Here is a 13,996-nt window from a genome sequence, read left to right as displayed (position 1 = left end):
AAGACCCCCCACGAGGAGTACAGTACTGACAACTTTACATGTCAATGCAGAGTTTGGTCCTCTGGGTCTTTGAAATGACTACACACCCAGGTTAGACAAGCCTCTTTTACATAAGCGTAACTACTGATGTTTACTCAATCCAAACAGTGACCAATCACTTGGGGAAGCAGAGGAAGAGATAAACAAAGCCCAAAGAAATATTAGTCCCCCTTACTGAAAAGCAGTTCAGAAATTGCATTCACTAAGATAAAAAATATGAACCACAGAAATATCAATGTGAGGAAATATTAATATACTGGGTCAAATGATCAAAAACTCCCCAGTGGTTTCATAGCAGAAAAATGAATATGTGCCTTAAAAATGTTTTCAAATCCTAGATGATGAAACAGGGTTCTTTTGGTCTGGTTCCAAAAGATAAATGAATGCTGCCTCGTAGGTACAATGGTTTAAAAAACGATTGTGACCTATTTTCTCATTTTCATCACATCTTGCTTAGGGAAGCCCATGGTGCTTTAAGAAGTCACCAAATAATTAGAGTAGGAAGGATTTTGAGATGATCACCTAGTTCAGTAGTTTTCAGTTTGTGGTCCACAGAGCTGCAAGTTCTGCCTTCAGCAGCCCCTAGGAAGAGGAGAGGTGAGATAGAGCTCCATGAGGTGGATTTCCAGGCCCTCACTGCTACTTCATCTTAACACTCCTGATTTCGTCCAGTACTTAGATGTGGCAGAAGTCCAAATGAAAGGCACTCAAGATCCCATGGAAAGATAGTGACAGAGAAGAGAACTGACTGTTCAATTGCCAGCTCCTCAGGGGGTCCTTTTCCTTATTATATCATAATCCTTTGTGCTCTATGACCCAGGAAAAGTGAACGCTTGTGTCTTTCCCAACTTTTGGTCATTTCTCTCCTGCCCCATCCTAAACTGTTGCTTAGGAAGAGATTGGTTTCTGTTGCCCTGGAGTCGTCAAGAGAAGTACTCTCTTCTGTGCCAGAGCTCCCTCCGCCACCCACAATTGCATTCAATTTTTAATCGAGTGCCTGGCTAGTGCCAGGTTCAATGCTTGGTACCATGGCAAAGGCAAAGAAGAATCAACTAGGGTCTGGGCCCCCACACATGAGACAGGAAAGGGATCTTTCCAAGCTGCCATGGCTATTTCTGGGAGATCCCCAATGGAAGAGATGCAGAGTTAAGCCAAGCAGGCTACAAGTACAGGTGTCATTAAGCTGTCCTGTCTCCACCCCAAATCCCTCAATCTTCTCTGCTACCAGAGCAGCCTTCCTTAACTGCCAACCGCCCCCCCCCCACCAAAACAGTCTGCCCTCTCGCACAGGTGGCAGAGCCAGAGGAAGGCAAGGAGCGGGACTAAAAATGTGCACAGTGAGTGACAGTTGGTTGGGGAGCGTCTTTGACCTGGTTTTATTTGTTTGCTTTCATTCTGGATGGTACCATGTCTGCATACCAACAGCATGACTTCATTGAGTGACTATACACTGATCGCCTCTGCCCCAGGCATGGTGTTAAGAGATCCAGTAGAGAATCCATATGGATTCTATCCCATGGTATTAAACCAAAGAAAACTTATACATAATTAGAACTTAGTAGATACTTAACAGTGATGAGTGGAATTCGTGTGATAGGTGTTTGGAAGAGGAAGAATGAATTTCTGGCCAGATGTTGAGAGGGAAATTAAGGACAAGCTTTAGAAGAGGTAGCCCTTGACTAAGAAATTTCACTGGGCGTCATGGAGCCACTTAAGACTTTTGAGTTGGGAAGTAAAATAGTAGTTACTGTGACAGCAGTGAGCAGCCTGGGTTGGAGGAGGCAGTCCTGCAGGCAGAGATCTGTTACCTGACCACTGCAAAAGGGCCCAAACTTGTGGCACAAGGAGATGTACTTGGCCAGACTTTACAACTGGCAGAGCTGTGTGCCAGCAGGGAGCACGGGAACGAGAAGCAATGAAGATGTCCCGTAGTGTCTAGCCTGGGTGGATGGGAGGATGGTAGTACTCTGAACACTAACAGTGATCACGGGAGAAGAAGTAATTTGTGGGGGAAGATAACGAACTATCTGGACACACTGAGCTTGACAAAGCTAGAGCATATCCAGCTGTCAGGAAGTCAGCAATGACTTCCTGCAGCTCAGGAGAAGCAGCAAGAGGTCATTAGAGATTTACAGAAAGGGACACTTAACACCATGAAAAGGACTTGTTATGGTTCATTTCCATTATAAAAAGAACCCAGAACCCCACAAATTAGGCTGTCCTAGAGATAGTTCCATTAGGATTTTTCTTGAAGAAAGAGATTTACTAAATAGTGTGAGCCTGAATATGGATTGATTTTAAAGCCATTTAAAGTCGGGGATATTTTTTTAAAATAGCTTCTAAGATGATTCCAAAACAGACTTGATAATCTTTAAGTGACACTTGGGATTTGCAGTGATGGCCTCATTTCATCCATTTATATCATATTTTTAAATGTTCCTGCCTTACACTTTCTCAGACTTGTATTTTGTCTTGCTTGAATATTCTAGTTCCTGTGACTATACATTATAGAACACTCGGGAAACAGAAAAACATAAAAATACAAAGGCAAACACCAGGAACTAGCAACAGTTTTTGGTCTTTTCCTAATATATTTCTGTGACATATGTATCTGTAAATACATACTTACTTACTTATATGTATTTACACATACGTAGACACATATATATGCACTACAAAAATGATTACATAGATTTATGAACACATGAATTTTCTTAATATTGTGGTTCACATGGTATGTTGCACTTTGCATTGAATTTTCTTTAGTTGACATTACATTTGAACATTGTCTGTGTCATTAAAAATGTTTCAAAAGTCTTCATGTTTATGACTACATAATATTTCATTACATGAGCCCATCTTAACATGGAAGCATTCTCCCATCATTGGACAGTTCAGCAAGGTGTGTACCTTGAGAGGATGAGGTTCCATATCTTTTTTCTACTTTACACCACGTTAGCCCAGAATGACCTCATCCTCATCTTCTTATTTTCCCACCACAATCCCTGATGTTGGGGAGTCCAATGGAGTCAGGTCGCTGCCCAGTGTAAGAAGTGCATGAGGGATCAGAATAGTTAAGGCAATGAAGAACACGTGGTTTTACCCCAAACCAACTGTTTTTTACATCTTCCCTTCTGATCATTTTTTAAAAATTATTTTTGCCTCCTTCAGCACTTCCCACCCATTATGTCTGAATGCAAGCACACGCATACACACACACACACACACACACACACACACACACACATCAAGACCAAAACATGGTAAGAGCTTCTTAAAGTCCCTGAATGTCATCCTTTTCATCATTCTTCAATATGTACACTTTGCCTAAGAAAAAGACCAAGTTTCTTAAAGGTAAGCAATAGGAAGTTACATTTAGGCCACCGTGCCTACCCTTCTGTGACAGTGTGGTGAAAGGCCAGGGCCATGGCATGAACCCCTAGAGAGAGCAGAGCCCATACACATGAGCATGCATTAACAAGACTGGACAGAGCGCCATTGTTTTGATATCTTTCTGTTTTCACAGGTGCCATAGAATGATTTTATGAGTCTTCACCATGACCCATGCCATAGAAAGACAAATATAGCTATAGTTCTGTTGAATCCAGGTTCGGAGCTCCTTGTGCAAACAAAAACACAATTTCTAAATCAGTCCAAAGCAAAGCCCAACATCTTGAATTCTATATACACCCCCTTTTTTTCCCCTTCTCCTCTTCTAGCCTGTTTTCTTCAATATTATTGCCTCCATTTTAAATATCATCAGCTGATAAATCAATTGGCAGAGATCTGCAATAGTTTATTCTAATATTGAGGATAACAAATCGTAGCTATAAAATTTTTCAGAAGAGAAGACAACAAACCGTATTTTTCATTTTGAAGGTGTGTAGGCATGAGTAAAAATACTAGGGTTGGCTCAATTGTAACTGCAAAGTCCATTTCAATGATTTCTTAATTAACTGCTATTAGATGTGTACCCAAAGTTATTAGAAGAACTTTGGAAGGTTAGAATTCTTTAAAAATATAGCTCTTTTAAGAAGAAAATTCCCTTAATTGCTAGACATAAGAATTATTGGAAAAAGATCACATGATTATGATAAAAGATAGGATCAGTCTCTCACATTCAATTTGTCTGTCAGAAGGAGGCAGAAAAGAAGAGGAAGTTTCTCTAACTTGGAAAAACAGGGAGAAAAGTTTGATGTTAGGGCTCATTCCATTTTTCTGTTAGAGCTGCGGGATCTTGACCTTCCTCATCCAGTTTCATGAATATTGTTACTTTATGGTAATGCACATCCATACACAGTGAAAATCTAGCCATGCAAATGGGCGCAAAAACTTTAATCATACAGATATATAGAGAAAATTTAGTCATGTAAGATAAACAAGTAAATTAGTATGCCAATGGTCGTCTCTCCTGGGAATAGAAATCTATCTTTCATAGCTTTGTTTCCCGTTGTCTTTTAAATTTAATTTCTCTCATGTATCCTCATACCTTTCAGTCATTTCTTCAGAAACTACCCTCTTTGTCACGTCCTCTTATTTATGATGACCTCCAGTCAGTGCTGTTTTTTTATCTGTCTGATCTACAGTATGCAGACCTTACCCGTTTTACCCAAAAGCTTAGATTTGCTAGCCATCTAGAAAGAATATATTATGTCATCCTATATCAGAGAATGAAATTAAAACTGAAGCCTTTATTTATTGATTTAAACATAAATATCCACATTTATATCGAATGTGGATCTAGAAATATACACCCATCCATCTCTCCCAGGGATACAGAGAGAACACGTGAGTTCCTTCAGTATTCGAAAGAGAGACTTCCTGTCATTTGTCAGTTGAAAACTAAGTATCTTCTGCTCGTGCCCTACCATGTTCTGTCCCGGGGTGACAGCTGTGTATTCAGCTCTCTCTGTCTCCCACTCTTGACGGAGAGTCTATGATACTAGCCCTTTTATCTGAGACCAATTCATCATAAATCTTCCACAAGCCAGGGGACGCTGCAAGAAAACCTTGCCAACTGGAAGCTTGAGTTGAAATCAGTGAGGTAGTGTAGTTTACTAGTAGTGGAGTTTACTAGAGTCCGTAAGGCCCCTGGGGACTTCCACACAACCTATAATATCATTTCTTGTGAATCCATTAGCCGTACACCCTATAATGTCATTTCTTGTGGCTCCTTTAGGCTCTGTCTCTGAATCTCACATGTTTCCCAGGACACTGGATACACTAACAACAGTCACGACCATCACAACCCACCACTGTAATAGCGGTTAACATAATATCACAGTTTTACAGACCACAAAAATGATTTTCCCTATTTTTTCTCTATTTTAACTGCTCTGCCTTTATTTTGGTAGGAAACTTGATTGTGTTACTGGTTGCCTACTATATTCGCTAGTTCTCCCTCCGTTTACAACAATAACCCAATGACTGCGTTCAGATATTCACTAAAATCTTTAGCTATGCCAAGAGTAGAAACCTATTTGCTAACGCACGTTCCAGACTCTTGTCAATCCCCAGGTACATACTCTTAAACAGAGCTCTCTCTTTCATCAGGAGCGAGACAGTAACTGTAATTGCTTGCCGAGCATCTGGAAGTAACATTAATAATGATGATAATAATGACCTCATAGGATGTATAATTTGGGGGATTAAAGAACATTTACAAGCTTATTGTGTCATAGTTAATGATGAGGTGCCAAGTTTTCTTGCCACCACCCTTTCCAGTGGTATTTCCTGCTTGGATCAGAGAACTAATTATAGTAAATGGTGCCCTTTCAAAGAACTTGCCCCATCCTCACGCATATGCTAGTGTAAAGATTACTGAACTGTTGTAGCGTTGTTTTCAGAGACGATTTATTAATGTTGTTTTGCATTTGTCTAACAAAGTTTGTATAATGTAATCATTTAGTGTTTATTTTATTGTGTGTACCTTCTACTCAGAGGGTTGGCATTATTGTTCCTAACAGTGACGGATACAAGCAGATCATGCCCTATGACCTCTACCACCCCCTTCCTCGGTACGTAAATCAACCATCCTGATGCTCGAATTAGTAAACCAGCCTTCTGCTTCTTTTATATATCTATGTAGATGTAGATTGTGTGTTTCTCTGTCAAAGTAAGATGGTCGATAGTATATTTTGCAACCCATCCTGAGCTCTGCTTCTGAATAGTACTGGGCTGCTCAGACCATAAGCTTGTCATTCGAAAACCATTTTAAGATAGGATCCTATTACATTGAAGCGGACACAGTCACTCACTCTGATTAGACACAGTGTATGAGTTATGTTGTGTCTTTCTTTCACTCCCTTTGTCCTCTTCTGTTTCTCTGCAATAGGACCCTAGGCGTTAAAGCCTTGTTGCTGACTGTTAAGCAAACACCGCCTAAAATATAATCCCGCAAATGTGGGATTCCAGATGTGCTATTACTCTGCATAGGGGCTTTAAAGATCTTCTTTGTTTTCCAAAGAAATTAGAATTGTGTACCAAAAGACGATGTTTTCCCATCCTTATTGTTCAGAACACTTGGGGGACATTTTTTTTTCTCCAAAATATCCAATTCCATGTGCAGTGTTGCTTTTTTAAAGGATGGTCTTTTTTTTTTTTAACTAGAAAAAAAAATTAAACTGATGGAGGAACTTTTAAGAGAACTTGTTCTCTTTATTAATATATTCATACGAAAACTGGAGAGGCTGAAAAATACACTAGCTCCTGAGTGTATGGTCTGCCACATTGGAAACAGCTCCCCGGACAGCAGAAGTTAGAATCGGGCTTGGCAGACCCCCTGTGCCGGGAGACACCTTTGCTCTATCCTCTTTGCTCACTTGGACTCTAAGGCATCAGCTGCTATTTAGAACCCAGAGTTTCCATCAGATTGTAAATAGTGCAAATAATCCATGATAGTTTTCTGAATCTCAGACCAAACAAAGGCTAGAAAATAAGTTTGTTCTGAACTGCAAAATAAAACATAGTTTGATTGAAAATCTCCAAATACTTCATGAAATGGAATCCAAACAGGGGCCCTTGAGGTCATTGAGTTCAGCTCCCCAGAGATGCTTTCCTGTCCTTACTCCTTCCAAGCGCTCACACCCAAGGGGAGCATAGACACAGGTATTTACCCAAATACGCATATATGTGTATTTAGTGCATAGGTATTCCCACACGGGTGTGCACATAGACTGGTACCTACATAATTCATGTACACCAACGCAAGCTGTAATCCGGCCTCTACTTAAATACTTCCAGTGACTGGTAGAGAACTCGCTTTTCACCATCCTAATGGTAGTATGTAGACAGGAGCATTGGATTTCTACTCCATATAGCTGTTTGGGTTTTCTTTTTTAAGTTCTTCCACTAAGGGGTTACTTCATTAGTCAGCTCCCTCCCACTTTTCTATGACTATATTGATAAAGATGATAAATGAATTTAGAATGCTACTGACATAGCATTTTGCTGTCTTGATCCAGAACCAAATGTCTATAGTAAATGTTTCTTGAAAAAAAGAAATGGAATGAAAATATAAAAAGATTAATTTAACTGAACCAAGATTTCATTTGATTTCAGTTTCCGTATCTATAAAATGAGTATCCGCAGAATACACGTATCTGTTTGTGTGAAGGCTAGATATTTTACAATAAAAGCAAAGTTGGGTGTCAGGGGTGAGCTACGTTAAGTTTAGGTTTTTCTTGTAATAGCACTCCTAAGTTTCTTTCATATCTATGATCTCCCTTGTTTATATTTCTCTGGGCTATGACGAATGCCTGTCTTAGGTTAAACTTCATTTCTTATATGTTCTGATTTCCCCCAAATGCCAGAAGCCCAGTATTCTCAATGATAGATTGAAATGAGCCTCTTTAATGTTATCCTGTGTACACATGGACCTGTCTGTGCATCACAATGGAAAAGGACAATCACAAATAAATAGACTGTGTTTCATACTCCTTGCACTGCTGTTACTGAGCCGATTCTAAAGTTAGATATTCTGCTTAATTGATAAAATCTTAGCAAATAGAAGCAATTTCTACAAATGTTTTTACAAGAAGAATTGAGTCTCAAAAATGACCCAAAGTTAAGAACTGAGGCTCAAAAATGATTCTCAGATGGCACCTGCCTTCTGATCAAGGCAGAAGGCTTTACATATTGAAATTATTTAAATGGGTTTTAGACCACAAGTGTAGATACAAACACAGTTAATGAATTTTTAGATTTTTTTTCTGGCTTTCAGTCTTTGACTGGAACACATACCTGAACATAAAAGAAGAATGGAGTCTTATTCATTCATAATTCATATACACAATATTTCCACATCACTCTTAATTTTGAGACTTTCTTAAACTAAACACCCTATGTGTTTAAAAAATTAAAAGCCATCAGAGTTAAAATATGTGGTATATGAACTCATTTTTTTTTCTTCCAGGATGGGAATCTTGGATATGCACTTTTTTTTGTCCCCAAGGACTTACCTGGTCCCTGTTTTAAGATATTCTAACATGCCTTCTCTCGGTTTTTATTATACTTTCTTTAAAGCACTCAGACATGTTTTGCCTTGAAATTCCACATAACCCTGTCATATGTCAGGATTCACACAATAATTTTTCACATATAGAACGATAATGGTAAGATGGACACATACTATAAATTCTTAGAATAATATTAGCATCATTTGTCTTTGTGTGATCACGGACACTGAAAAGGATACTTATTACTGTTTGTGAAATTACACTATGGGTCAGGTCCAAATGTTGAGACAGAAATTAATCACTCTCTCTTTAGAAGGGTCAAGTTTAGGGACGTTAGAGTACCAATTAGAAAGTGTGCTCTTTCTTTTTATGGCATCTTAATGTTCTAAGAGATTAAATGTACATTTAAAAACATATTCCCACTTCACTGTCAGATCAAATCTAACATGAATACGTACTTATATATTCAGCCCAATTTCATTCTGAATCAGACCTGTTATCCATATCCAGAGGGAAGCTCTCCAGAGATTTACATGGAGATAAATGAGAATTGGTTTTACCCTTTTGGAAGAGAAACCCTCTACAGAGCTGCTTCATTCTCTTGAAAGGGCTCAGAAAGTCTCCTAAGGGCTAAACAGAGGGCCTCAGTTTCCCCATAATAGCATTTTCTTTTGTGTCTCCGGGGGAAATACGCATAGGAAAATATTGTACTTGGCAGCATGTTTAGGCTGTTGGCAGTAGAGATAACAGTTGTTGCCTAGACTCAAACTGCAGAGAAAACGTGGAGGAAAATCCTCTGTTAACTGGGAAACACACACTATCCAGGCTTATGCAGAAGAGAAGTCAGATTCCCAATATACATGAAATCTTACTTATAGAGTGATTGATGTCTCCACGGTATGCCTGTGCAATATTTTTACATTTAACGTTTCAAGTAGATCAACTTGGCGACATTTTGTTTCTCTCTCATTAAAATTATATCTCTCCTAATTCTAAGAGAAATCTGAAAGTTCCTTCGCAGTCCTTATCAACAAGCAGAATATATGCAAGAAAGACAAGCTCGGTCCCAATATTTCTATTTTTAAAAATTCGGCATTCTCTGAATCTGCGGGAAGAGAGAAAAGAATCAGGCAAAGATATCTCTCTGCATCTGGTCCCAAATGTTTCAGAGCTGTGCAGAGATCTAAAAAATCAGTGGAATTCTCTTAAATGTTGTTGATAATATTATAATTTTCTTCCTTACGTAACTGTATCTTTAGATTCCAATGCCGTCAGCCTTCCAACCCAAACCAAACTTTCTTCACAATTCCAACAGTTCTTTCTAAGGGGCATGCTAACTGCCAGTGTCCCTCAACAGTTAGGGAATGAGAAGCTCATGCCTCACATTATTACTTTTGCTCCTTAGTGTAATGATGGCCTAGTGTGAACATCAGAATTGTGCTGAATCCATGTAGTCCCAAAGCTGATGAAACAAGGGAGAGGGAACGAATGTTTCGTTTACTTTGATCGTTCATGAGCTTCTCATGTCAAAGTATTCAGAAGCTAAGTGATAAAGTATTGCATTGAAAATGGAAAGTATCAGCCCAGATACAAACCATTAGCGTTCATTGAGTAATCAGTTTTAATCTTGACAAAGATATTTATTGGGATGTCGTAAATATACATATAAAACATATATATACAGAATATATATTTATAAACTATGAAATAATATAAATATTATACACAGAATATATATTCAAGCTGTAAGGAGAAGGACTGAATATCCCTCTGTTGAGTAGGTTACAGCACGGAGAGCCCTGTGGACAGCTCTCAAAACAGTAATTTCTTTCATTTGCATAGAGCTTCAAGGTTTACAGAGCACGTTGCCAACACTGAATCCTTCACTCTCACTCATCAGATTTTAGACACCAGATAGCTTTCGGATCTCTTGACCGTAGCCTCTCAGAACCTGATTGCCCCAATAGGCACTGGGAACGGGGTTGGTCGGAAAGGTCACTGAGGAGGTTTGGCAATGTGCATGTCCGCCCTGATGACTCCCCTTGCTTCTGTAGGTGGGAGGCCACCCCGTGGACCGCGTGCTCCTCCTCGTGTGGGGGGGGCATCCAGAGCCGGGCAGTTTCCTGTGTGGAGGAGGACATCCAGGGGCATGTCACCTCAGTGGAAGAGTGGAAATGCATGTACACCCCTAAGATGCCCATCGTGCAGCCCTGCAACATTTTTGACTGTCCTAAATGGCTGGCACAGGAGTGGTCTCCGGTAACTGTGCCCTCTTTCTTTGTTCATTAGGAGAGTAAGTCCACTCTTCCCTCTCATTGTCATGACCCCACCGGCTACCCGGTGCAGCTCCCCACTTCCCTTGAGGTGTCCAGAAGCCTAGCAGTTTAGCTCCTGATGTAGGCTCACCCCAAATCCAGCGTAGCCAAAAGTAAATGAGTAAAATAGACATAACTTCTTCAAGTTCCTTCAAGCAGCCTCTGTGCTCCTAACGGTCCCTGAAGTGGCGAAGAGAGGCAAGTGTCTGTCAAGGGTCACTGGGGCCAAGTGACTGATCCTGAATGTCGAGAAGCTGCTCTGATGATAGAGCTCAGTAGACCACAGTTTGGTTTTATTTTTTATTTCTTCTACTTTGTCTATATCCAAAAAGGGTTTGAGTAGATCCCAATTAAAACTATGGGTATTATTCATTGAAAAAAAAATGAAATGGAAATGGCGAAATAATTAGAATGGGGATGAAGTAGAATAATTAAAACCAGAACATTCTAGAATATTGGGAAACTGTTGCAGCAGCTTAAGTAAAGTGTTTTTTGGGGTTTCCTGGCTGCTAATGCAAAAGGTTTGAGATGGCAAAAGAGATTGAAGGATGAGGAGGTAAACCACTGTGCCCCGAGCCACAGAGATGGCAAAAGACTTCTCACTTCACTATGTGGCTTTGGGGCAGCAGAATCAGAGCTGTGACATTTCTATCTAGACTTGCTCCCCGGCATCTCGAAGCACTGGAGGTGCCGTCTACCTGTGGCCATTGAATCAACTCCCTGAAACATTTTTGACCATGTCCGTATAATCAGTCGGATCAGCCATGCTGCAGTAAAATTTACTATGATGGCAGTTTGCAAAGTGTTAACGTCCAAGTGGGAGCTAGCAAAGTGACTAGACAAAATTAAAATGCAGTGTTAGGAATCAAAAGTGAGCACGCTCTACAGTTTCTTCTCTCCTTCTTTTCGCTGCTTGGTTTGGGACTTGGCACACAGTGGGTGCTTAAGGAATGTGCCCAGCGAATCTAAAGCTAAGAAATTGAGAGTGATTTAATTTTCAGCCAGCCACACCCTAAATAGCCAAATAGAGCAAAGACTCCATGAATGGTAAGAAATGGTACAAATCCACCGGGAGTCCTTATCTAAAAGCCGCCCTTTAAAGAGTCTCGGGTAAGAAACGAGGCCAAGTAAACAAGGCTTTGCTATGAGTCTCCTCTCTCTTGCATTCTCCTTCCAGTGCACCGTGACATGTGGCCAGGGCCTCAGGTATCGGGTGGTCCTCTGCATCGACCATCGTGGAATGCACACAGGAGGTTGCAGCCCCAAAACCAAGCCCCACATAAAAGAGGAATGCGTCATACCCACTCCCTGCTATAAACCCAAAGGTAACTCAACAGGTACCCTGTTACCAGTCTTTTCATTGTTAAGTATCCCAAGTGTTCTTAGTAACTCTTTTGTGTAGCTTAGACTCTACTAAATGGACTGAACTCTTTCTAAAAATCTTTTGAATCATTTTTTGCTTGCAAATTGTTACTAAGTATTACATATTTACATAATTCTCTCCTGGATCATAAAGCTGTTTGAAGACTATTGCTGAAAAGTATCAGCTACATCTGCTTAAAAGGAAATCCTGTAGAGATGTTGGAGAAATACATGTGTGATTTACTAGTCACATTTCTTGCTGTTAAAAATAATGCGGTGAATCCGAGAGTGTCTACTTTGAGTCCTACTCAAAGACATTAGGAGGCTTCATACTTCAAATTGCTGAAACAGAAAGGCTTTGCTTCTTATATTGAAAATTAAAACATTAATACGAGACTAGATTCCAGAATTATAATTCAAAATGAAAATCTGGAATAAATCAGAATTTAACAGATACTGCGAATAATTTATAAAAAGTGAATTTTAGAAAAGTTCTACTGAGTGAGCAAGACTTATTGTAATTACACAGGGTCTCTCTGATTAGCATGTGGACTAATCAGATTTCTTTGCTGATATTGCTGTCCTCCGTGTCAGGGAAATAGAAAATACCAAAGTCGCAAAGCATTCAGAAGTAGAGAACTCCTTATTATAAGCTACCTCTTATTATTAAATATGATTCCCTTTTGCTTCTTAGTTTATTTCTCTAACCATTACATTTCTCAGAAAATCAGCCACAGTATAGCTCTTTATTTACTATAGGTTGCCCTTGGTGGGAGTGAATGGCATCGTGAAATCTAAACAATATAATGGAAAGAAAACCAAAAATACCCGAAATCCTGATTAATTGTAATAAATACATCTCTCTGTCTCTCACTTTCTGAGACTTAGTTTCCTCCTCTGTAAAATGGGGCTAAGAATAGTAACGACCTCAGAGATCATGTGAGTATTAAATGAGATACAGTGCAGACAGGGTGCTTAGCTCACTGCCTGGAATGTCATCAGTTCTCCACAAATGTCATCGTCAACTCCTGACTATCATCAGTGCCCTCCGGTACGGGAGGAAGAGGCCACACCCGAACCTCCAACGAGATCCGCTTCCAATAGACAACAGTGTCGCAGGCCTAATAGGGCCAGCGGGATGCTCCGTCCCTGAAACAGCAACGGCCCGCCCTGTCGGATCCCACGCGGTTGACCGAGTCACTTAGTTGGGAGCCGTGGGCTAGCTGTAAAGTGATGAATGCATGGGCGCCGTGTCACCGTGCTTAAAGGCTAGCAAATCCTTCCGCCCTTAGCAGTTTGGTATTTGTCACTCGCTTTGTTTTCTGACTAGAGGAGAAGTGTGCCCCTAACTTAAAATAGTCAATTATTTATTAGCTCTGTCTTTACCAAGCCACTTCAGAGAAAGAAAAGCAGTTTGTGGTTAACTATCAAGAATAAAATCTGGATTTTCACAACTAAGTAGTGAGTCTGGCTCTCTAAACATCATTAAAATGCCATATAATTCTATGGTGTATGCATATAGAGACATATTTCTTTCATCTTTACAATTATATGTCATAAAATGGTGATAGAGCTTCACTGGCTCACACTATAAAGGCAAATATGCCTATAAATGATCCTAATAAATATATCAAAATGGGAATCTTGGCAGTCACTCCTGTAGGAACAGTTCTAACCTCTGTCTTTCTTTTTCTCCTTCGCAGTTTTTTTTTTTTTCCAGGAAGTAGTTAGGAAGCTTGTCCTGAATGGTGTGGCCAAAGCTAGAGAAATAGGTGAAGCAGTCACATTATGGGTCGTGGACCCTAAACTGTTCGTATTCTGACT

General features: G+C 39.9%; 1 protein-coding gene across 3 annotated transcripts in view; it reads left to right on the top strand.

Moving 5' to 3' along the window:
• ADAMTSL1 (ADAMTS like 1) overlaps positions 1-13,996 on the top strand; it is an 874,799-nt gene that overhangs the window by 659,302 nt on the left and 201,501 nt on the right. For 2 of the 3 annotated variants that reach the window (XM_087869619.1, XM_045780274.2), the window contains exons 11-13: positions 6,006-6,056; positions 10,550-10,754; positions 11,988-12,135. In XM_087869619.1, coding sequence (XP_087725745.1) covers positions 6,006-6,056; positions 10,550-10,754; positions 11,988-12,135 — 404 coding nt within the window. The remainder of the gene's footprint in view (positions 1-6,005; positions 6,057-10,549; positions 10,755-11,987; positions 12,136-13,996) is intronic. The other variant, XM_087869620.1, reaches the window with a different exon arrangement.

This window comes from Ursus americanus, chromosome 18 (genome assembly GCF_024610735.1).
Source record: "Ursus americanus isolate L20-20 chromosome 18, mUrsAme1.1.p, whole genome shotgun sequence".
NCBI classification, from domain to species: domain Eukaryota; kingdom Metazoa; phylum Chordata; class Mammalia; order Carnivora; family Ursidae; genus Ursus; species Ursus americanus.
The sequence above is the reverse complement of the archived record's forward strand: the minus strand, read 5'-3'. Positions and strand labels throughout refer to the sequence as shown.